Here is a 24,356-nt window from a genome sequence, read left to right as displayed (position 1 = left end):
TTGTTATTTGACAAAATTAATTCTTTTCCATTGTTCTTCTGCCTACGATACGGCTCGTGGATTTTTCCACGGGTCTTATCGACTAGTCTGTTATAGTAATACGAAAACTGTGTCCGTGTGTCTGTAGAAGGTAAAATCTTATTTGTTATCTTTTCTGACATTTTGGTACGACGACTATGCATTACACAGACGTCGATGCGTTTATTAAAATTAGTGAAGGCATTGCATAACTGACGCCAAGTAAGTTATGGTGTAAAAACTATTGCGCTCTAAGGTACTACTCTAAAACAGTAGCGTTGGGTCTTAATTTTAAAAATCTCTTTTTTGGTCTCATATACTTAAATAAACAGATATTTCGGTAGAGAAACATCTTTTCCTTTATAAAGAGTCTTCAGGGAGTTTTGATCGAAAAAAAATCCAAATTTACTCTTACCACAGTCTTTTTTATGGTCAAGGTGCAAGAGTATTTCTTAGTAAGTCTAGAGAGAGCCAGCCACGTGATGGAAATGAAAACAACTCCTATTCTCTAAGTCGTACAATTTTTGTAAAATAATAGTATAATGGCAGGGAATAAATAAAAAGAATAACTGCTAAAGGGTCTTATAAACGGGTCTTAAGAAATGTTCAGGCGAGACCGGAAGAAAATATCTGTTTTATGAAGAATCTGCATTACAGGGGTTACGATGTGAAGGGTTCTTTAAGAATTTGTCCGGGACAAATAAACTGTCTGTCTTCTTCAAGCGTTACTTCAGAATGATGTCAGGGTGGTTGTTTACTTGAGTCGGTGTATGTAGCAATTTATGTTTTTTTTGCAACATTGTTTGAAATCAGACGTTGTACTCTAGATCTGATTCTCTTTAATCTGAAATAGTAAATAAATGGATCCAATAGTGGATTCAAACATAATATTAGATAAGATAAGTCTTCCATATAATATATGTAATGTTGGCTTTTATCTGCAAATAAGACTTACAAAATATGTAGCGATTGGGGTGTAACATACTAAGAAAGTTACGAACATTTTTAACCCCAACTTTTTCCCCTTTCTCCTGTATTTTACATTTTCTGATGGTGTTTTACTCAGCTTGCGTTCTCTTGTATATATTCTTTGCAGGTCTTGATGAATTTTATAATGCATTAGGAACATTAAAATGCAGAGAAGACCAACATTTGCTGACATAAACAATTCAAATATTCGATGTGCCTTTAGGCTTGTCCTTCTTGTTGTAATTGTTGTGGAAGCCAAAGTTACAAAAACTGCGGAAGTGATAAATATAGCTCGCTTAGATGTGAACAAATCCTCGTAGAAAAACGGATAATGTAGCGATAAAAACAAATCAAAAGTGATAAAAAAAATAATAATTGCTGACATAGCTCCAAACATGTTACCATTAATTACAGCAAAATCATTCAAGAAACAACTAGCTTGTCCATATGCTGAAAAAATATGAACTCCTGATAAAGGTAACACAAATAATGCTCCAGTTAGTAGATCACTAACAGATAACATGGTGTACAGTGTATCTGAAACAGATAGTTTGGCTGAATATTTATACATTGATATTAAATATACAGCATTGAGTATGATGGTTAAAACACCAATGATTATTTCAGAAGATGCCAACCAAGCATAAAATGCCACATGCTCAAGAATTATATAGTTTATATCTCCACATGTAATGTTATAATTGTTCATGTCAGCTGATTTATGTTCATGTCTCTGATTATATTTGAATTTCTTAATAACAACATCCTAATGGTTGTTTTGGTTTTTATAATTGCCAAATAATTTTTTCCAACTCCAGTTTTGTTTGATAAGTTTTATATTTAATGTTTTTTAATCTTCAGTTAGTAATAACTATTAGGAAAAATTATATAGAAAATGTCGTTGTTATTTTTTCCCCATTTTGTGCGCGCACCTGGCGATCAGAAAAATATAATGCAAAACCTCGTCTGTTTTAAATCCGAATCAATCAGATACACAACATTATTTTGGTAGCTGAAAATGAATTCTTTTTGGCGCTGTTTTTGCTACCGATTCTATTTACGAACCAGTTATGGAATTATCAGCTGTTGAGTGTGGTGTGCGGAATTTATTTATCAAAGTACAGAACCAAGTTATATTTAAAAATATAGCTACCAGTTTGAATTATTATTCTTTATGCAGTTGGTTTTGACAATACACACCATAAGATCAGAATCTGAAGCTCTGCAGAATAGAGGCACGTGTTAACAGATTTCTAAAAACATTTTTTTCCTATATCACGAAGTGCCAATGCTGACGTCACCAAGGTTTAATTGACGCGTTTGTTTCCACTTTTCTTCTGTTTAAGTAGATTTTTTCCACGGGTTTATCGATTACTATAAATCTATTTCATGTTTTTTAGGCGAACACTTGAGTTCTTTATAAAATAACCCGAAACCATCTGAACTTTTTACAGCGAATACGGCTTATCACAACCCTCGTTGACTAACGCCTCGCAAAAAAATAACGCAAAACATGACAAGAGTTTTTTCTTGTTGTAGATACAATCAAAGAGTCATGAGTCTGCTTAAAATGGGACCAGTCGGCACCAAAAGGTGAGTCAGCTAGCGAACAAAGATAAAATAATTCTTACCTGATAAAATTCATAAATTTAAAAAATTATTATTAAGCTCTGTTAAACATTGCATTAGCACAGCCCCACGTAGCAGCGACAGAAATGAAAAAAAAAAAAAAAAAACAATAGTGTTTATTTGTATACAATTATATTTTATCTATTATTTAACAGCCTAATTTTCCAGATTTAACTCTTTTATTAATTTATCTATTTCTTCGCTTTTGTTGTCCTTATATTTGGCTTTCAACTTTCTGTCATGTTCTTTTATTATGCTTTCTTCCAGTGATTTTAAAGGGTCGTCATTCGTCGATTTACTCTTTTTTACACGTTTTGCAGCCTTCCGCCAACGACCACTCGATTTTTTGGTTGAATTTGTTTTCGCGCCAATATTTGTCTCTTTCAAAGTGTTTGAATTTGTTGCTGGAATAACTTGCTCTTCATCACTCTCGATTTCGCTCTCTTCCTCGGAGTCGGAACTGTCGCTGCCATCCTCTTCTGAACCACTACTACTGCTGCTGTTATCATCGTCTGAGCTGTTTTCTTTTATTTTCGAAACATTTTTGTTAGGTTCTAAAATAACTTTCTTTTCGGCTTTTGTTAAAACATTGTTGGAATTTTTTGATATATGTTTTTTAACATAATCAGACCATTTATCTTTATCTTCCATTTGCTCGAGGAGAGAATTAACATGAGCTTGAGCATGCAGTTTCCATTTATCTTTTGTAGGCTCGTGTAAAGCTGTAAAGAAAAGATATATTTGAATGTAATGCAAAATCTGCGAATATGGTTTTTATCGTGCACAAGTCATTAAACTGGTCAAATACGCGGGTTCACCAGTCAGCCAATTATACTTCTAGGGGTCCTGAATATTTGTGTACGCAACGACGTTGAACCTTGGTTAAACACACAGAATACGGTTATTGCAATAGGCATTCTTATCACGTGAAAAATTAAAAAGTTCGTGCGTCGTGCATATTTCGAACTTCAGATTTTCAACCATCTTACTATCTCGTTCATAGAGTGGCCGTGTCGGCGTTAATAAAGCGACCCCCCTTGATATTTTGCTGAAGCTAATTCAAAGTTAATTCATAATTAATAATTGTGACTACTGTAACGTTGGTATTACAGCCAACCATGGTAGCCCCTTAATAGGCAGCATGCATCATTACGCCCTCCCACTACTGGAAGATTTTGCTAACTAAAGCTGTAACTACTGTAACATTGGCATCAAAACATTTTTTTTTTACATGGAGTAAATGTAGTCCTGCCACTTAGGTATCCATTGTTATGAGATGTTCTATAAACTTATGCTTTTTAATTCTGGATGAAAATTTGTAAAAACATAAAACGTCGCACAAAACTAACTGTTGTGAATAAAACATACCGACTGCACTTTGTGAACGAATATCTTGTGGTTTATGTACAGCCAACGCCGTACGTCGTCCTCTTGGGTTTGCTGATAATGCTGTTCGCGTTGTTTTCTTTCTGGCGTCGCCATGACGACTTTCTGTCGGTAACAAATAGGTACTTTTAAGACTGCTGCGAGAAGTCGATCTCGAAGCCATTTCAGTGGTTGAGGTTTTTATTGATTTCCGGTTGGTCCGTTCGTGCACATGTGTATCTTCGTTAACAATTATTTTTGGTTGTATTAAAGTCACGCCTGAATAGCGTCGTTCTTTAGCGTTGGATATTCCTGGCTATAACAGATAACAGTGCAAATGCATTAATTCATCGCTTTTTTGAAACTTTCTTTTAAAATGTCGGCCCCGAGAAAGAAGTCTTAGGGACGAGGACGTTATTAGAACTGAGAAAAACATTTTCAGAATAAAATATTTTTGTTCCTGGTAACGTCAATTCCAGCGCCACCAACGTTACATAACGTTACATGTGAACGACTCCCAAGAATAAGCGGTCTCTCTCCTATTAAAAGGAGCGGTCTCTCTCCGCACAGTCAAATTTGGCGTGATAACAAAGTTGCCTCCGCAAAGAACAAATTTGCAACAAGAAAACTTTATTAAATTATTGCGTTTGTAAGTCAGTGAATTTCTTTTTTTCTTATCTTTAAACTTTAAGATTAATAAGTGCCCCTGCGTTAAGCCACAAATATTAAATAAGCACCAGAGCGCTTAAATAAGTCATTACGATAATTTGAGAAAATGATTTCGAATAAATTAGCCAATCAAAACACAAATTTTTTTTAAAGCTTCCAATAAAAATGGATGATTAAACATAACCAGAAAACATCTCCAGTAAATTAAATGCTTAAAAACGTTACATTAAAAAAACATGTATATACAAGAATTACTTACAAATATTAACTCACTCCTTTCTGGAACTGAACTTCTATAAGAGAAAACAATCAGTTATATGTCCATACGTGACACCAACTTTGTCCCTTGGATTTGTTTATATCGTGACAGAACCTGATGAATTAAAAACCTAAAGGGTCCTGTGGTCGAAGTTAGAATAATAAACTTGTAAATGATTTAGCATGCTACACTAGCCAGAATCGCACACCTTTTTGAGTATTTGAGCGTTATGTTTAATTCATAAATAAAGAATTACACTTTATATATTTATCTAACGAGGTATTGCGGTTAGTAATATCAAAAGTTACATGCAAGAAACGCATGAAATTTTTCAACTTTTTAAGGCTGGTGATTTTGTTTCAACAATAACCCACATTCTATGACAGCAAGAGACCTTTGGAACCACAGTGATCGAACAGCGAGATTTCATTTAAGGGGGGAGGGTGTTGGTAGGGTTAAGAAAAAGGGTCGCCCATGGTTGAACCCTAAAACAGTTTTTTTTACTTTTAAATGATAGTTTTTTAAAAAAATTATTATCTAGCAAAAAGAAGACGATGGAGCAACCCACGAATGTAACTTTTAAGAGAACTTTCGGAGTCACTTTTAGCCCAGGTTATATACAATTTATATAACATAATTAAATTTGATATCATATTTCATGTACAACTTCTCGCATAGTAGTTTCTTGCCTTCCTTCGTCAACCTTGTCCCCAGACATTTTGTATCTTTTCTGAAATCAGGACAGCTATGTTAGAACGCAAGATATCTTGGGAAGAACGTTGTTAATTCACATATTTCTGCGATTTACCAGAACACGAAAAGGTCTGCGCGAACCCTGACAACTAAATATAATTTCGCAAGTTTGGTAATATGATTGCATAATTTCGTATGTTAGGAAATATGATTGCATAAATTTGTATAAATTACCCAATTAAAACATTTTAAATACTTCATACTCACAAGCCTACGCATCGCTGAGTTCGAAAGTATTAAAATAAAATTATACTTTGTTATCAGTTTTTTCTTCCCTCTTATTTTCTTGTTGATATAAAAAATGATTGAGGCAAGGCTTAAATATAGATACGTTATATTCAAATATTAAAATTTGCATAATTAATGACTTAATTTCCATCATTAATTTATGCATTTTCTCAGTACTTGTAGGGAAGTAAAAGGGTTATCAGGGTAAACCCGATTATTTTTATCAGTGGTTGATAAATTATTAAACGAAGGTTCCTAATTAAATTAAAAAAGGTTATAATATTATTTAAATGAAAAATAACCACGGCGTATAACAATGTTTTTAAGGCTTTTTCATATAACTTCTAAGAATAATCTCGTTGGTATGACCACCACTTTCGCGCCTTTTTATGACATGTTGTCAAGTTATTTAAAGAAGAATTAACCGCAGTAGGGTTAAAAAATACGCAGCCAATCAAAGTGTTATGTGATTTTGTGGATTTACTTTACCAGTCAGGAAGAAAACAATAGGACAACGTTCAGGTTCAAGCAAAGATTCCTTACATATTCCCTGACCTTTATTTATTTATTTTAATTTCCCATTTTGTTAATTTTTGTGTACGCCAGTATTACTTCATTTTGCTGTCTAGCTCCTACTTCTCATTCAATGTAATTTTTTAAAAACTTGTCTGATATTTTCTCCTTGGTGTGTTAGGCAGAAGTTATCAAAGTAACAATATCTTTTAGGCTAAAAATCATTTTTTCTTTAAGAACATCCAAGCATAACAAAAAATAAGATGTAAAAAAATATATTCATGTCATAAAACTAAAAAATTAACAATTTTACCTTCTCCAAGAATCTTTAGATGGTTCAACAACAACTTTCAATGACATATTGAGTTTGTTTGCATTAAATTACCTAGTAAACCTATCCAGTGTGATATTAAGGTGTTCAATGTTGACACAAATAGGTTTAAACAATTAATATTTAAAAAACACAAGATAACGCAATTCAAGAATACAGTATTCCAATGTTTATGTAAGCTTTTGGTTATTTCTAATATTTCTTAGTACATTTTGCACGTTCATGAAATCTGAATTCTAAATCCTTCGTTCATTAGTTAATTATTAAATTTTAATTCATTTTTTATTTGTAGTAACCGGGACATTAACATTCATGTCTCTAAGCAAAAAAAATATTCACTGTCGTAAACAATGAACTTTACGACGAAGCAAAAAAAATATTCCCTGTCGTAAACAATGAATTTTACGACGAAGCAAAAACACGAAACAATTCTCTCTTAAAGCTTGGTTCCCACTGTGGTTTAACTTGGGTTTAAATATAAAACGTAAAAAGTTTTAAATGTGTTTTAAAAATTAAAATAAAACCTGAGCATTCCCACTGTGTTTTAAAAGCAAAAAATGCAGAATTATTATTGATTTATATCTTGTGAGAGTTACTTCAAAGTATGGATAGGAAAATGTTAAGAAAAAGATTGCGTCTTTTGGAGCAACTAGAACAACTTAGAAGGCTAAACAATTATAAAAGAACAAGAGTGCGAAAAAGAAGGTTTTGGGTACGGGAAATTTTTCAAAGCCGCGACAAGTATGGTGCGTTTCAAACTTTGTTCCAGAAACTTCGTAATGACCGAGAATATTTTTTCCGCTATGTTCGAATGAGTCCGGAGAGGTTTGATCATCTCTTGAGTCTTATCAGAGAAAAGAGAAAAAGCGCTATGAAAAAAAAAACAAATAACAATAAAATAACCGGGGACAAAATCGGGTTTAGGGCAATCGGGGGAAAACCTAAGTCACAAGTACATAGAATTAGGCTTTTTATTATTTAATTTTGAGTGTTAAGTAAAGAAAAAAAGATTTTCTCTCCTTTCTTATTTTTTCTTCTTCTGTAAACACCAAAGTTCATTAGCTAATATGAACACAAAACACTTGCCTTAGTAGGAACAAGATTGGTACATTTTTTTCATAGAAGTTAGGCCGTTGTTATTTAAGTTTTTAGAAGATTTTTAGTCTAATTAAAGAAAATTATTAGTCAGGAAAACTTTTCACCGTGGCAACTTTAGTCACCAACCCTTAAAATTAGTCTCCTTCCCATTTTATTTAGGTCCGTGCAAACCGCTCACCCGATAGATATACATCCTGACCGACTCAATTTGCGTGTTGTGAGATCGTGTCAAAGTTACGTTACACAATCCAAAACAACAAATTAATTTGTAGTTTTTATATCTAATTTTTATATAGACTACAGCACGAATACTAACATTATTGAGAGAAAAGGAATTATGGTTACCGCAGCACTGCCTCATTCTAAAAATTCTAAATAGTTCCAAATTTTGTTTCCAGGTACTGTAGAAAAACATGGCTGTTAGATATAAAACAAGGAAGAGATCCTGGGAATGAAGTTGACAGGTATTGGCACAGTTTGGGAATGGTGCAGCTCATTGATGCACGCGATTGGTTAACAAAAAGGTGGACCAGATTGGGATATTTTTACTTCTGATGGTTGACTTTGTAAAATTGTTTTGTTATCATTGCCGTTCTAAATTTGAAACTTCTTTAAATCTAGCGTGCAATGCAGATACATGACTTGAGAAAAATAAGACATTTACGAAATTTCGCACAAAAAAATCACAAATTTGGCTATTAAGACATCTAAAGGTCGGTTTAAAAAAAAAAGTTTCGCTGTTAAACATCTAAAAGTCGCTTTCCATTTTACATAAAAGTTTCGTTGTTAAGACATCTAAAGGTGTGTTTCCATTAGCATAAAAGTTACAAACCGACGAGGTGTAAAGCATATATAGAGAATTTTTTTATCTAAACTTTCGTAGGTGTCGTTTCAAGTCCAATAAACAACAACTTCAAAAATTTCAGCCTCCATGTTAGGCGTTGAAATGTCGCAGCAGGTAGTTAAAAGATATTTATTTCTTCATTCAACCAATTTTATTTTGACAACGATGCGGATAAAAAAGAAGACTTGTATCCATTCTACAAAGACTTGACTTATCTTATATCCGTTATTGCATTTTGCTTTTGAGCACATTTTTAAACATAAAACATTTCAAACATTGTCCTTAGACAAACTGAGGACGTTCCAATTTTTCTCTGATATAACACTTTCTGCGGAAATTAAAGTTTACTGCTGATTAAAAAGCTTGTTAAAACATCTTTATATTTACTACCATTAACAATACCAAGTGAGTTGACAAGATCCTTATGATAGAGGGTGGGTTGACCCACCTATTTCGGGTTATTGCTGACGACATCAAAATTCAGCCGACGTAGCCTTTCCATTGGTCTTCTGCCTAAGTGCATTTTTTCACAGGCTTATAGATGCACATCAAAAAAGGGTCCACTTTTTAAAGGAACCGCAATTTGATTTCTGTTTTTAACCCCAAAATTACTTTTCAAGATGCGCGTTATCAATTTTTATACTCTTAATTTCGTTTACATTGTTGCAAGTGCAAATTTATCAACCTTGTGGAAAGATCCTGTACCGCAGTGACATTTGAAGTTAAAATTTATTGTGACGTGTTAATAAAAACAAAAACAGAAACGTTTTAAAACAACGTGTATTCGTAGTGTATATTCTGCAATTTACAATATAGCGAATGATTTCTAAACATTACTAAAATAAAATGACGAATCATTTACAATTTAACTTCTAAATATATTTAATTTACTCAGATACAGCACAAATTTCTGAGGCTCATTGTTACCTAACTTTATGTACTTTCAAGGTTTAACCGTTGCTTGTTGACTACCTCCTTTAGAAGGCTCAATATACCTTTTTTTCTTGCTCAGTTAGGGCGTCAATCAAAATTCAATTTAATTAGATAGGAACTTTACAAGACTTTTTGGAACAAGATAAATTCGAAAAACCATCGTGTTTTTTATGATTTCTGGTTTTCCCTTTTTTTTTAACTTGATTCACTTCCAGCTGGGTTGTTGTTTAGTGATAATACCGAGACATTTGGGTACTCTTTGGTATGTGTGTACATAATATTATGTCAAGGTAAAAATGAAATAAACAGAATATTGGGAGAAACTCCTAAGGGAATAGAAAAAACAGTAAGAAAATGCAGAAAAAGTCATGTTCATTCCACAGCTTGTAATTCCGAGTAGTTCTTTCAAATCGAATTATTTCCCATTTGGACCACCAGCAATACTCAAAATTAGTATTTTAATTTTCTAATGCTTAAATCTGAGTATATTTTTATACAGGCACTAAAGCAAGTTACCCTAATCTCAATAAACAAGTCTTACTTAGATCAACAGACACGAAATATGCAGTACAAATTCCAACAAGCATATCAATTTTTTTAATTCCAGAATGTATATTCATATAGACATCGCCATTTAAGCATACCTTCCTGTAACAATTTCATTGCAACAGATTTATCAAGTATATTTCTGCATAATTAGTTAATACATTTTTAAGTTGAGGGCACGCATTCTTCTAAAGGCAAACACTTTATATGCAAATGTACTAATAAATCTAAAAAAATTCCAAGCACATTTAGTACGAACAAATGTTTAACTTCTGTTTCGAAGAAATATTACCGTACTTATAAAAAATGCGTGCATGAGGTAGAAATTTGACATAAATCAAACAAATAATCTTTGATTTTTATTTTTCAACTTTTGTGTAAGCAATATTTCTAATATGTCTCGGATAATTTTCTAGTAACTAATGTATCGCGTTGCTAAGGTTGCTTATAAAAAAACACGTGCACTCAAAGCATCCGCTAGACAACCCAACTTTGAAACTTTTTCGTTGCCATTAAAATAACAGAAGAACATATCAACGTCAAATACATCGTGTAAAATTTTCAGACTAACGCTGTTTGCTCCTGTTTCACACAATCCTGAACTTATATACACTACAGTTTAAATTGATCCTGAAAAATGACAGTCCATATATATAAATTTAAACGGAAGGACAACATGGTGCTAACTTAGACCAACTTACACCGCCAGGCAGTATCCACATTGCTAACAACACAGCTGATGTATTCGAAGAGAACCACGCGTCCTATTTATACTTAAGAACCAATGACGTTTCATTTAAGTTTCCTAAAAAATAACCTCTTCATTCCAATGAACATATATCAAGACAAGGAAAGTTTCAACAGGCCAAATCCATTGCCGATTTCTTTCGGCTTCAAATTCGGCCTCTTCGCAGGCATCGGTGCGAGCTTGTACTTCTCAACTTTAAACACGCGCCTCTTCAAATCCTCATAGTCGATTGGCATTCGGTAGATGGTGGAGCCTTGCAGTATCCTTGGGACATGCTCCTCATTATGCTTCGGCATCAATACCGGTATATACTTCGCATTCACACCAGCCTTGTCAAAAATGTCATCCAAAATAAGTTTCATAATAAAAGAAACTTCCTTCACTTTTTCTAAAATAAAATTATTTTTTTTACATTTTAAACATGACACGACACAAGCTCGCGAAGAGTGTCTCCTAGAGATTTAAAAGTGCCGTGATTGGAATAATCTCCTTCACTTTTTTTAAGCAGCAACAACAAAAAAAGATTTTACAATTATAGCATAATTTAGATATTCCAAAATACGACAAATACCCGTGAATTTAGCCTAATCTGAACTCCAAGAGTCCAAATTGGGCTAACTCTCGTTTAACAAGACAAACAAAACATATTAAGGCTCCAAACCGTATTCCAAAGTCATATCTAGCAACCCACCCCCTTGTTTCGTCAGAATAGATAAACTTACCAAGGGAAGCCCAGGTAATGGGGAAATCTATTGTGGTCAAGCCAGGTTGGTCGAAAAATGCTTCAAGTAACAAGAAGAAAAAGTTCTTGCTTGCAGAAAAGTTAAAACAAAAACACATACCAGAGGTTGGCTCCTGAGAAGAAGTTACATCTTCATACGCTGCCAAAAACAAAGGACTGCAAACCACAAAAACGTATTCTGCTTCAATCAATTTTGAATAAATATAAAAACCACGATCGTTAGCAGATTTCGTTGATTCGAACATATCAGCTGTGGCGTTGACACCTGATTTGCGTAATGTTTTTATAAATCTTGTTATGTTTTTCGTGTGTTTTTCGTGGTCGGGGAAGTAAACAACAAACACGTTTGGTGCTTCGTCAGAATTGGTAGAACGTAAAGGTGGCTTGTCTTGCCGTGCAAGATAATGTGCTAGAAAGAGCAAAAAAAATCAGATATATAAAAATGTATATGTTTAAGAATGAAACAAACAGCTTTACAGGATCGCCTAACATAGAGAGGGGGGGAGACCAGCTTTGCTTGCTGCCTTCTATACATTATCGACTGTGGGCATTTGGATGCTTTGGTAAAAGTAAAAGAAATACTTAGATATAGAATTCAGTCTGTAAGAGAAAAAGCCATTTAAAATGGAAACTTCCTAATAATAAAGCTTTTCCTATGCATAGGCTATTTAAGAAATTTTAAGATAGTTCAAATATTTTGGTCCAAATATTTTCCAACAATGTAAATTCATGTGTTAGATCAAACACTCCTCTCCACGCTAGGCATGCTCTCAAACCCAGTGCTTTTATAGTTTTGCAGGGGTAAAAAAAAGTAACGACTATTAGTTAACAGGTTTTTTAACATTTTCTGTTCATGCTGCACATGTTAGTGTCCAAGATGATTAGTGTCAACAAATATCACATAGCAAATAAGTAATTTACAAAAAAATTTTTTTTGCTAATAATCAACTTAACAAAATATTTTGTACCATGAGAACGACTAGATTTTTTTTCTATCCAATCAATAAAAAAAAATTTCTTAAAAAAAAATTTTTTTCTTATACTCACGCCTCAAGTTGTATAATTCTTATTAAATCATATAGTCGTTAGCATGTGAAAAAATTAATGGGTTCACGCACATTGTATATAATTCGGAGAATCACCTGTGTCTATTAAGATACTATGGTACTATTTTCTCATAGACAGACAAAATAGAAGCTTTAAAAATATATAGATAGTTGAAGGAAGTAAAGGAGGGATTTGAAGGGGTTAAAGGGGTTAGGAAGGAAGTTTAAGGGGTTAGGGAGAAAGTTGATGGGGTTAGGGAGAGGGGTGGGAGGAAGGTCACAGATGAGGGATTGAGGGGTTAAGGGAGGGATTGAGGGGTTAGGGAAGGGGTTGGAGGTGGTAAGGGAGAAAGTTGAAGGGGCTAGGGAGAGGGGTGGGAGGTAGGATACAGATGAGGGATTGAGGTGTTAAGGGAGGGATCGAGGGGTTAGGGAAGGGGTTGGAGGTGCTAAAGGAGGAGGTTGTAGGGGCTGAGGGGGTTAGAGAAGGCGTTGTGAGGGTAGTACTTATAAAAGCTGAAAAGCATGTGAATTTAACATTACTATATACTAGCTGTTTCCCGTGAAAGAATCCACTGTATTCCATTTAATTTATGTAGCAGATATATGTCCATCAAAAAACAAACAATACAGCAGTGCGCATCTTACATCTGCATTATTATATAAATGACCAAAAAAATTAAAGATTTTCAACCACTGCAGTATATATGTGACATTTAAAATCTAAATCTACTAAAATTACTTGCTCTGACCATCTGACAAATGCGAAAATTATTCGGAAAAAAGTTTTTAAAAGCATTTCAACATACATCTCACCCATAAAATTTAAACCACTCAAAACGCCACATATATACAAAAAAGCTGATCAATGTCAAACACAAATCTCTCTCATTGTATATGTTAAAATCAGTTAGTTTATTGCAAACCCTGCCAAAGGTTGACACAAAATGCGAAAAATAAACAATAAATTTTGCCTAAGTAGAAATTTTTATCTAAGGTGTTACAAAGGGATTGCAAGGTTAAATTATATTGCAATAAAACGTTTTTTGATATAATGCATATGGTCCTTCCTCACCAAACTTTAGACAAAATGCCAACAAAAAACGGTGTTTAATCTAAAATTAATAAAGTCCTTTTAGCAATTTGCATGCTGTTTTACCATCAATAAAGCAAACAAAATTTCAAATCTCACATAGTATTCTGTCACAAATTTTCATAAAATATATATATAAGTCATAATGAGTCATGTTAAACAACAGCAATCAATCTGTATATAAGTTCATTTTATGTCAATTTTTGCACCAATTTTGCAACACAAAATACAAATTCTAAATAATACTAAAATCTCTTATTTTGGTCCTTCGCATACCGACGGTCTCCCACAAAAGTTTAATCAAAATGTAAAAAATGAGAGGTAACGACAAAATCAAAGTTTGCAAATTCAATTATTTCGGTACATATATCTACTGCATATGCCCTCTAAAACAGTATTTTAATCCAAAATGCCTAAGAAAGACAGTTTGCAACAAAAATCAGTTATTTCGATAATATTGCATACACTCTTTCCTCACAAAAGCTTCACAAACTGTAACAAAAAAGAATGGTTGTAGGGAGTGCTTCTGATTCAACAAAAAAAGTTTTTTTGACATATTGCATCTAGCCCTTACCCATAAAAATTTCCAAAACTATATACGATTTAGAACACATCAAATTTAAATCGAGAAGGATCAGTCATTTCGATATATTGCACCGAGTCCTCCCCAGTAAGAATTTATACAAAATATAGAAAAACAAAGCTTGCAAGGTGTAAAATTGAATTCTTCTTCTGTGTATATATATATAGTCCTTTCTCGCAAAATTAACATAAAATGTCAAAAAGGTTCAGATATAACATCTAACACAACAAAAATCAGTTCTATCAGTACATGTCATGCCATTGTCTTCCACCAAATGTTCCCCTTAAAGTTTCACAGACACAGCCTGTAAATTAAAAACAACTAAGATCAGGTATTTTGGTCTATTTCATACCATTTTGTTCCAAATAACTTATAAAATGTAAAAATTGAGTGGTAAAACAGAAATTTGCAAAATTCCATTTTTTTATATGCATGTATATTATATGCCTTCTACAACAATAAGTTAATTCAAAATGTCAAAAAGAAGAAAAAAATAGCTTACAAAGAGTATAAAATTGAAATCAACAAAGTAGCTCTTTTGGTGTATTAAATATAAGCCATACGCACAAAAGTTTACACTAAATGTAAGAAAATGGTTGTGTTTAGTAATTCTAAATTAAGAAAAGTCAGTTCTTTTAGCATGCTGATTAAGGTTTTTGCCCACAAATTCTTACATGAAAATGTCAAAACCACAATTTGAAACAAATTAAATTTACATTTTAAAAATAAGTAATTTCTGAACTTTAATTTCAGAATATTTGGAGGAAAAGAACTTCGCAAACCAAAAAAAAACAGGAAAATGTTTAAAATCTTCAGGGTTAATAACGTTTGATGGGTTTTGTGGGAATATATATACTGGGAATCTTTAGTTTAAAGCTAGCATTAGCTAGCTACAGCAGCTAATAGCTAGTCACTTAAATATAAACTGGAGACTTAGCTAGGTATAGCTATAAAACATGTCTGGCAACAATAATATAATCAAAACTGAAAATAAAACATGAAAAAACCTTACAGAACATTGCTATGATTAATTTATAAAACCATGCTCTTCTTCAAATGTTTTTTTAAAGATTTATTTTGAATGAAAGAGTAGAGAATACTCAAAAAGAACAGCCATCTTTTTCGTAAACACAACTTCCGTTTTATGCTGGGAACTTCATTTAACAGTCCGTATGCTTTGTGAATATCTAATACCGTTTCATATGTAGCGATACCTATATATATATGCTAACATAGAGTTTTTTGGCATAAGGGTATATATATTTATATCGTTATTAGCAGCGGGTTATATATTTACAGCTTATGTGCGATTTCTATGAAGTACATCCCTAATCTTTTAAGTTAAATTTTAGCGTACAACCACGTCATAAGAAAGTGACCCGTGATTTCCGTGTCGTGGACTCACAGTTTTACTCACGCAAGGGAATTAATATATAAGATTACTTACGATCAAATTCATTGGCTTGTCTTGCCTCATACGCTGGTGGTGGCGACTGTCTTCCTGGATACCTTGTAGTGCACAACGTGCTTGTAGAAGTCGACCTTTTTAATTGATTTCTATGCTTTTCAACGATGTACATTATTTCTTTTGGGTTTCGTTCATTTAGATCTATATATAATATATGCAAAGAAAAAAAAAGTAGATTGTATATATGCTACAGTTTGTGTCTCTTACAGAATGTGTTATTTTTTTAGCAATTCATTGGTTCAGATTTTGATTCAGTTTTGTTTCGATATTGCAGAAGCTGTTTAGTACCTCTTTCCTACAATTTCATGCAATAAACAAAATCCTACCTAATACAACTTTTTCAACAATCTCTGCTGCATCTGGCCTTTGTAGTTCCACAATAGCTGCATGTAAACGTTTTAATGTTGCTTCATCCATATTGCGCTTAATCCACTGATCAAGCATATACACAAATGGATATTGTTTGTTGAAAATGTAACGAACTTCATCACACGAAAATCCAAGAAGCCCAGACAGCATTCGTACATCTTTCTCCAGAGCATTTGCTGGAGACAACAGCATATCTTAAAAACAAGAGGTTAACATAAGTGACCGAAGTGTGGCATAAATTTGATAATATTTAACCAATGTCATAAAAAGAAGGAACTGTGCAAATTAATTTTCTTTTTTCGTTATTTACGGCAATCACTTCTTCTTCCAAACATTTACTAAAAACTTGTGTTTGTTCAAAATATATATTAATTAATTCCCTTCTTTATTTTTATCCAGTTAAAGGCATTATCTCTCCCATTGAATCGATAATAAGCACCTTCCAATCTATATATTCTTGGTTGGTTAAACTTTTGATTAATATTATTACCAAGCTTCTCAAAACCAGACACCTTTCTAAAATTTACAGTTTTTTGTCCAGTGTACAACCTTGGACATATTGAAAAGAGGGGAAATTTCTAAAAGATTGCAGCCACAAGCAATTAAGAATGCCGTTTTTATCTAAGTAACACACTACAAACTTGTAAAAGTTCATTTACGAACTTGTAAAAGTTCACTTGTCAATGACCACAGAAGACTTAGGACTTTGGTTATTTAATTAGGTCCAAAATCCTAAATGTACCATTTCCACCATACTTCAGACCTTTCTGGGTGGTGGTGTGAATTGTTTTATGATGTAGACATTGTGGAATGTGCAGCTTGCACATTGTTGATGTTGGGTAATCAGCCTACACCCCACCAAAGAAAAAGTGCTAAAAATGGGCAATTTCTTGTCTAAAATACAATCTGGAAAGTTAAAAAATTTCAACTTTTCAGAATTTTGTCTGAAGAGAATTAACCAATAAAGTAACAGGTTGCTTCATTACATATTAATGATTTGAAAATTTGTATGATTTCAAAAGCATGAGAGGAAAGAAACATGTTTCAAGAAATCAAAAGGGATGAGAAAGCAAATTTATCCGCATTTGTTACAATTTAGAATCAAAATCTTTTACAATTGTGGCAGCGACAAGCCTTCTCGCGTAAGGAAACATCTTGAAAAGAAAGAAAAAATCGACATCGGATACAAATCTGATATGAATAATTAATGAGAAAACTCATCACACAAAATCTTATAATGTAAACACTGATTAATGTAGCTTTAGTAGAACTTTATTTTCAAATTTATTGAAAAAATAACAAAGTATACAGCACATCTCAGTACTGATTTATTGTAAGAGGAGACAAATATATAATGTTGTCCCCTATGACAATGCGAAACAAATGAAACTTGATAAAATTCATCTCCTGCTAACCAGACCTTTAACAAACTCCAATCATACTTGTCATAATGTTAAATAATATAAACAAAAACTCGGCTCTGCTTCAGTAGCAGCATTTCCGCAAAAGACATCAGTGGTGTGAGAAAGGCGATTTTTTGGCTTTTTTATTTTTGTTTAGCAGTGTTTAGTAGTAATACTATTCTGACCTAACTTAGAACAAGGCCCGTCTAAAGACATGACGGACTATGTTTAGACATGATGGCCCATCTTTTGACATGGCGGCCCAACTTTTGACATGCTGCCCTGTCAATTAACAGGCCAGGACCAACTTGTGACATGGCGTTAAAAAACTGTTTGCATACACCAAGACCTTGTATTTAACGCAAACTAATTCAATAAAGTGAAAAAACTGAACTGCTGCTCTACTAACTGTGCTACTAATGCCCATTTATTAAATTTATTTGTCAATTTATGTCAGTGTTTGTTCAATTTTTAAGAAAAGCCGAATTTATGACATTGTATTTGTATTGCTCATTACTTTAGCCATATTTGTAATAGATTATATTTAGAGAATTCATGATTTATTTTCCTCCATTCATTTTTTACCTTTTTAGTCCCCTCCTATAGACACTGCATTTGTCAACAGTTGGGCCAAGCCTGTCCTCAATTTTTTTTAAAATTCGAAACAGTGTTTAGTCTGGGAGTCTTCAGGCTGACCCATGTTGTGGCTGACTCTAAAAAGTGTCAATAATTTAGCCTGTCCCTTTTTTGGTACGATCTTTAAAAGTACAAGTGTTCTTTGTCAATAGTTAGGCCTGTCCCATCTTACGGCACATTGTTAAAATTGCAAGAGTCCTTTGTGCATACACAGTTTGTCTCATTCAGTGACATGGTTTTTAAAAGCAGGAGATTCAATAGATAGGCCAGCCCAACTGCGAACGCACCGACCTGTGTTTTGACTGGCCAGTCCTACGTCAAATTTAGGCTGGTGTCCGTAGTTGGGTCAAAACAATATCACCATTTAATTATCTGTTGCTTCTTTGGCTGTATGACTGTACTAATTTTTTATGGAATTGCAAATGTAAGTAGCAGATACATAAATGTAATACTTACTGAGCTTCTTAACTGACTCCTTATCAAACAATACAGCTGAAAAATCTGGAGCAAAATCCATTACTGCTAAGTCTTGGTAATTGTAGCAGATCTATAGATAGCTAACCAATTTTTTTTTGTCTAAAAACACAGAAAACAATGATAGAGTTAAATTGGCCTTTTCATTCATACATCATTAGCAGGCACTAACACACTTCGAATATACAGGGGGGGTGCAATTCCATTTCCATTATAATTAGTCATATATAAGGAATATAAAGCTTATACACTCTGAAAGGTTCCGTATTAATGCAAAATCTTGATGCAAAATTTTGGTACAAGATCTAGTCCAAAAAATATACAAAGAAGAAAAAATATATTGACTACCTAGATTCACATAAAGTATCAGAGCATGTTAGAACAAATATATATATACATGAAATAAGACAAACAAAAAAGTACATTTATTTATGCAAGAAGTCAAATAGTGGGAAAATATGACAATGTAAAATAGTCAACAAACGAAATAAAAACAAACATCCCGAAAAACAAAACAATTTTTTTTGCACAAGAAGTGTTTCACCATAAAAGTAATTTACCTTTAGAAAAAAGTTGATTTTCTGGTTAGTATGTGTGATGATTCAAAACATATGTTTACTTTTCAGGTCCATCTTACGATCTGCTAAACAATGACCTACAGATCCGTAACAAAATATAAAAGCAAAGGCGATGTCGGAAGGCATGTAAGCTCCGCGTGCGCGAGAGGCAACGCAGATATCACATCTCTCCCAACTTAACAAAATGGTTCCTAGTAGAATTAAATATCAACATAAGACTATGTGCACCAGCAAAGCACAACAACTGGCTAGTTGAGTTCATGTGTTCGTAGTTACGCAGTAACGAAATCTTTGAAACGAGGTGGTGGTTTAACGTTTCGAGTACGTGTGTTTCTATTTGGAACGAAGAGTTCTTCATCATTCACCTCTTCCTCGCCATACGCAATGGTCTCGTCCCTGGATGGGCTTTCTGTGACAACGGTATCATCAGATGACGTCAAGTCGGTTTCGTTCCCAGGGTCGTTTACAGTTGGTGGCAGGTCAAAATCGTCATCAGAGCTTTCTGTTGCAGAATCGGTTGTCACTGTCGGTTGTTGAAGATGTCGTTTATTTGACCGCTGGTTATTTCGCATGAAGTAGGGTTTGACGTGAGAGGAAGTGCGCATCATAGTTTTTGTACCGTCTTCAATGAAAATTGCATTTCCTTTTACAGCAGTAACAGTACAAGGTTCATCGCGCCATCTAGGGGTAAATTTGTTGCGATGTGTTGACTGATTGGCCACGAGAACCTTTTGCCCAGGTTGGATGACATGACTGCGAGCATTGTTGCGTTTGTCTGCATATTTCGCGATTCTCTCTTTTTGGATGCGGTCTCGGTTTTTAACGACAGACATGGTGTTTTTGGAACTTGTGGTTGAGGCTGGTAGCTTGTCTTTAACCGGTCTGTTAAACAGAAGCTCTGCAGGAGTGGCACCAGTGGTTGCGTGCGGTGTGGTACGGTATGCTAATAGGTAATTCTGGAGGGCAGTTCGCCAGTTCTGATTTTCGGCAATTGCAGCTTGGATGGTTTTCTTCAGATTTCTGTTGAACCTTTCAACCTCACCATTTGCCTCAGGATGATATGGGGTAACTTTGCGGTGCTCCACCCCAAATTCTTTCATCAAAGTAGCGAAATCTGTATTGCTCCGGAATTGTGGTCCATTGTCGGTCACTATTATCTCTGGCGCACCATAACGACAAAACATTTTACGAAGTTTGTCAACGATATTAGCAGCAGTTATTCGGCGGATAATCTCTACCTCGGGATATCTGCTGTAATAGTCAATGCATACTAGCAGGTGTTCACCAGTAGGGAACGGACCGCAAAGGTCACAACCCAACATCAACCAAGCTGAATCAGGTATTTCTGTCATTACTACTGGAGTTTTGATTTGTGCACCAGCGGTGACTTGACATCCATGACATGACTTAATGTGGGCTTCAACCGAGAAGCCCATGCGTGGCCACCATACTTTTTTCCGCAGACGTTGTTTTGTGCGTACTTGTCCCTGATGTCCTTCATGTGCAATGGAGATGATGCTTTCTCGCAGGGTTGGCGGGATGACAATTTTGTTGGCAAACATGAGAATGTCATTGACAATGGATAGTTGCAAACGTGAGGGATAATACTCTCTAATAACATCCAATTTTGGAATGGTTCCAGATGCAAGGTGTTTCTTAATGAGGGCAATGGCAGGATCATCATTCTGTGCATCACGAATGTCTTTCTTTGGTATGGCAACTGGTAGTTGTTTACTTTGAATAAAGTTGACAAATTCCTCAGTCATTCGGTGCGATGGTGTATTGTCTTGCATCGGGTTTGACCGTGACAGGTAATCTGCTCCATTGGTTCTGCCTGGGTGATACTCAACCTTGAATGCGTATGGCATGAGTCTCATAACCCAGCGTTCAATGCGTGGTGGAAGCTGTTTCCTACGAGGGGAAAACATTGTCACTAGCGGCTTGTGGTCGGTTTTAACAACAAATTCTATACCATAAAGATAGATTCGAAACCGCTCTATTGCAAATAGGATAGCCAAGCACTCCTTTTCAATCTGGCTATATCTTGTTTCTGCATTTAGTAGTGAGCGACTGGCATATCCAATTGGTTTTAAGATACCATCTGGCTGACGTTGCATTATAACTGCGCCAAGCCCAACAGGGGATGCATCAGTAAAGATTTCGGTGTATGCGTCAGGTTGATAGTAAGCAAGTGTCGCACTGGATAACAGCATGATCTTAAGATCATTGAACGCTTGTCGTTGCGCATCACCCCAGCTCCATTTGGTGTCTTTGCTGAGTAGTTGACGCAATGGTGCAGTCACAGTTGAGAAGTGTGGTAAGAATTTGGAGCAGTATGTCACCATGCCGAGAAAGGATTGCAATTCTTTCACATTAGTTGGTGGTTTGAGGTCAGCTATAGCTCGTACTTTCCTCTCATCCGGTGCAATTCCATCTTTTGACAACTTGTGACCCATGTAGATAAGCTCAGTTTTCAGAAACTCGCATTTCTTTAGGTTTACTGTGAGATTTTTCTCTCGGAGACGCTCAAATACGCATTGCATGCGATCCAGTAGATCTTGATTACTAGTGCCACCAATAATGATATCATCTGAGATGTTACGTACTTTAGATAGTCCTGATAGTGCAAGTTCCAATTCTCGTTGATACTGTTCAGCGGCAGAGGCGATTCCATATATCAGCCTTGTGAATCTGAATATACCACGGTGTGTTGCAAAGGCTGTAAGGTCTCTGCTAGCCTCGTCTAGAGCAATTTGGTGGTATCCCTTGTTCAGGTCCAGCTTTGTGAACACTGTGCACCCGTTGAACTCATGCAGCACTTCTTCCAGAGTTGGTATCTGATACGGTTCTCTTATGACTGCGGTGTTTGCAACACGCATGTCAACACACATACGTATGCCATCAGAAGGTGTTTTCTTAGGTACGATCACAAGGGGATTAACCCATGATGGTGGTGATTCTATGGGCTCGATGACACCGAGTTCTAAGAGTTTTTCTAATTCCATGTCCAGTTGTTGCTGCATTAGGATCGGTAGACGTCTGGCTTTCTGTGCGACTGGAGTTACCGTGGGATCTATTTGGATTTTGAGGTTGACATCTTTCAGTTTTCCAAGGCCCTCAAACCTGTCACCATAATTGCAAAGCAGTTGTTTTAATACACCGTCCTCGGAGGTAGAGATGTGGTTCACCTTGTCGTTCATGGTTCCACCTGGGCCAACTCGGAGTAGGTCCAATTTGCAAGCAGTTTCCACACCCAATATGGTGACAGAAGATTGTGGTACAACAACAAATCTGGTAGACACGACTTTCTCTCCAGCACCAACGACAACCCATATGCAGCCATTAACTTTGAGCGGTGACGACGCACCAAAAGCAAAAACTTTCTTGTGGTATGGAAGGATAGGTGACTTTAATTTTAGTGCACTAAGGGTGCTTTTGCTGATTACATTGATGGTACTTCCACTGTCTATGAGCACATTGACACGTTGTCCATCTACATCTACTGGGTACATGGAATTTTTATGGTTGGGACAGTTAGGGTCATTGTCGATGGCTAACACAAAATCATCATCCGAGGAGGAGGTATCAGCAGTGACATAGCGAACAGTTGCCTTAGTTGATTGACATACATTGCTAAAATGTCCCTGTATTCCGCATTTGTGACAAGACTTTCCTTTTGTAACAATGCATTTGTCTGCACGATGATCTTTTTTACCACACCGGTAACAGTACGGTTGATTATTCTGCGACGGTCCTGTGTGAATTGTAGGTGGTGTTTTAGCAATTCCACTTTTTCTTAGACCGGTGCGTTTTATCTTTCTTGAGATAAAATTTACATCATCTTGCTCAGAATCTTCATCTTCTTGGTTGCGACTAAGGGTCGATTTGGTATACTGTGCCACTTGGTGATCAGCAGCTTCCATTATTGTTGCAATGTCGCATAGTTTTACCAAAGTTAACTCACTCTCCTTTAAAAGGCGTTTTCGGAGTTTACGTGATGTACATTTTTCAATAACTTGATCAACTATCTCGTCATCTATGTCTCTGAACTCACATGTTTTCGCCAGTGTTCGCAAACGTGTGACATATTGTGAGATAGATTCTGACTCCTTTTGGGCACATGTACGAAATACATGACGTTCGTAGCGTTTGTTTTTCTTCGGAAGAAAATATGTATCTAATGCAGTGCATGCTTTAACATAATCATTTTGGCCATCTGCGGCCTCTGGCTCAGGTAACGTGTCAAAAAGTTCACGTAAATCTTCACCCGCACAGTGTAACAGAAGAGCTTTCTTCTGGGTGTTATCGGTAATACCTGCAGCTACTAAATACAGGTCAAACCCATTTCTCCACCTCTTCCAGCGGGTGCCTAGACTAGTAACGTCGCCATTTGTATCAAAGTGTGGAGGACAACTGATGTCCACTGCCCTAGCCATAATGTAAACACAACACGTCTCTGTACGAAAACAGTTTATCTTCAGGAGTCTTCATAAATTGTTGATATTTTTTATCAGAAATACGCTCACATTTTTTATGAGCCCATAATCCACACTTGTCACAAGAAAGTGCTTTGTGTGTTTTTGCCACAGGTTTTAAGCATGAAGAACAGGGATACTTAACAGGACCTGGGTTGAGGCAGATGTCCCCTGACAAGAGGATTAAAAAATAGAAATACTTGTGCCTGCTTGGCTTAAGTTTTGATAAAGCCATTAATTTTAATTGGAGAGTGAGCTGGCTTTCAGAAACTCTATTGCAGGCATCAAGTGAAGAGATAGAAAAGAAACTCCTATCTAGTCGACTCATTTCGTTGTTGTTGGGTGAGCTACTTTTGAACGAAGGTTTTGTATTGCTCAAAAATACAACGAACACAAAAATCAGTTTTAGCGTAAATGTGGGGTTTCCTACCTGAGTAAAGTTATTTTTAAGTCGTAGAGAGATCATTCTACGGTTATGTGCTCTTCCAAAACTATGTTTGAAGGATCTAAGGCAAGCCCATTTCCTTACGATGTTACACAGAAGGAGCAGCAGGAACCCACAACACAGCAAAGCTACCATATTAGA

General features: G+C 35.2%; 3 protein-coding genes across 3 annotated transcripts; all 3 read right to left on the bottom strand.

Moving 5' to 3' along the window:
• Positions 1-2,731: 2,731 nt before the first annotated feature.
• LOC130648397 (transcription initiation factor TFIID subunit 11-like) lies at positions 2,732-6,978 on the bottom strand. The gene is made up of 4 exons (XM_057454443.1): positions 6,717-6,978; positions 4,910-4,943; positions 3,985-4,297; positions 2,732-3,338 (listed from the first exon to the last, which is right to left on the bottom strand). Exons 1-4 carry the CDS (start codon positions 6,761-6,763, stop codon positions 2,773-2,775), a joined length of 960 nt encoding a protein of 319 aa, XP_057310426.1. The 5' UTR covers positions 6,764-6,978; the 3' UTR covers positions 2,732-2,772.
• Positions 6,979-9,438: 2,460 nt separating this feature from the next.
• Positions 9,439-19,118, bottom strand: LOC130648396 (E3 ubiquitin ligase TRAF3IP2-like). The gene is made up of 5 exons (XM_057454442.1): positions 18,700-19,118; positions 16,162-16,398; positions 15,815-15,976; positions 11,746-12,054; positions 9,439-11,291 (listed from the first exon to the last, which is right to left on the bottom strand). Exons 1-5 carry the CDS (start codon positions 18,758-18,760, stop codon positions 10,996-10,998), a joined length of 1,065 nt encoding a protein of 354 aa, XP_057310425.1. The 5' UTR covers positions 18,761-19,118; the 3' UTR covers positions 9,439-10,995.
• Positions 19,119-19,319: 201 nt separating this feature from the next.
• On the bottom strand, positions 19,320-23,731 carry LOC130648476 (uncharacterized protein K02A2.6-like). The gene is made up of 2 exons (XM_057454528.1): positions 19,572-23,731; positions 19,320-19,470 (listed from the first exon to the last, which is right to left on the bottom strand). The coding sequence occupies exons 1-2, from the start codon at positions 23,729-23,731 to the stop codon at positions 19,320-19,322; spliced, it is 4,311 nt and encodes a 1,436-aa protein (XP_057310511.1).
• Between the last annotated feature and the right edge of the window lie 625 nt (positions 23,732-24,356).

The sequence above is a fragment of the Hydractinia symbiolongicarpus genome, chromosome 7 (genome assembly GCF_029227915.1).
Source record: "Hydractinia symbiolongicarpus strain clone_291-10 chromosome 7, HSymV2.1, whole genome shotgun sequence".
NCBI lineage: Eukaryota > Metazoa > Cnidaria > Hydrozoa > Anthoathecata > Hydractiniidae > Hydractinia > Hydractinia symbiolongicarpus.
Note: the sequence above shows the minus strand (reverse complement) of the source record. Positions and strands in the feature narration are given on the sequence as shown.

Bases quoted from the DNA above. Each gene is read 5' to 3' on its own strand.
- LOC130648397 (XM_057454443.1), bottom strand. From the start codon at position 6,763: ATGTCATTGAAAGTTGTTGTTGAACCATCTAAAGATTCTTGGAGAAG. The intron at 4,944-6,716 runs GTAAAATTGTTA...TTTCTCTTATAG, and splicing joins TCTAAAGATTCTTGGAGAAG to AAGTTCAGTTCCAGAAAGGA. The intron at 4,298-4,909 runs GTAAGTAATTCT...TATCTGTTATAG, and splicing joins AAAGGAGTGAGTTAATATTT to CCAGGAATATCCAACGCTAA.
- LOC130648396 (XM_057454442.1), bottom strand. From the start codon at position 18,760: ATGGATTTTGCTCCAGATTTTTCAGCTGTATTGTTTGATAAGGAGTCA. The intron at 15,977-16,161 runs GTAGGATTTTGT...TATTATATATAG, and splicing joins TGTTGAAAAAGTTGTATTAG to ATCTAAATGAACGAAACCCA. The intron at 12,055-15,814 runs GTAAGTAATCTT...TGCTCTTTCTAG, and splicing joins ACAAGCCAATGAATTTGATC to CACATTATCTTGCACGGCAA.
- LOC130648476 (XM_057454528.1), bottom strand. From the start codon at position 23,731: ATGGCTAGGGCAGTGGACATCAGTTGTCCTCCACACTTTGATACAAAT. The intron at 19,471-19,571 runs GTAACTACGAAC...CATTTTGTTAAG, and splicing joins TTCAAAGATTTCGTTACTGC to TTGGGAGAGATGTGATATCT.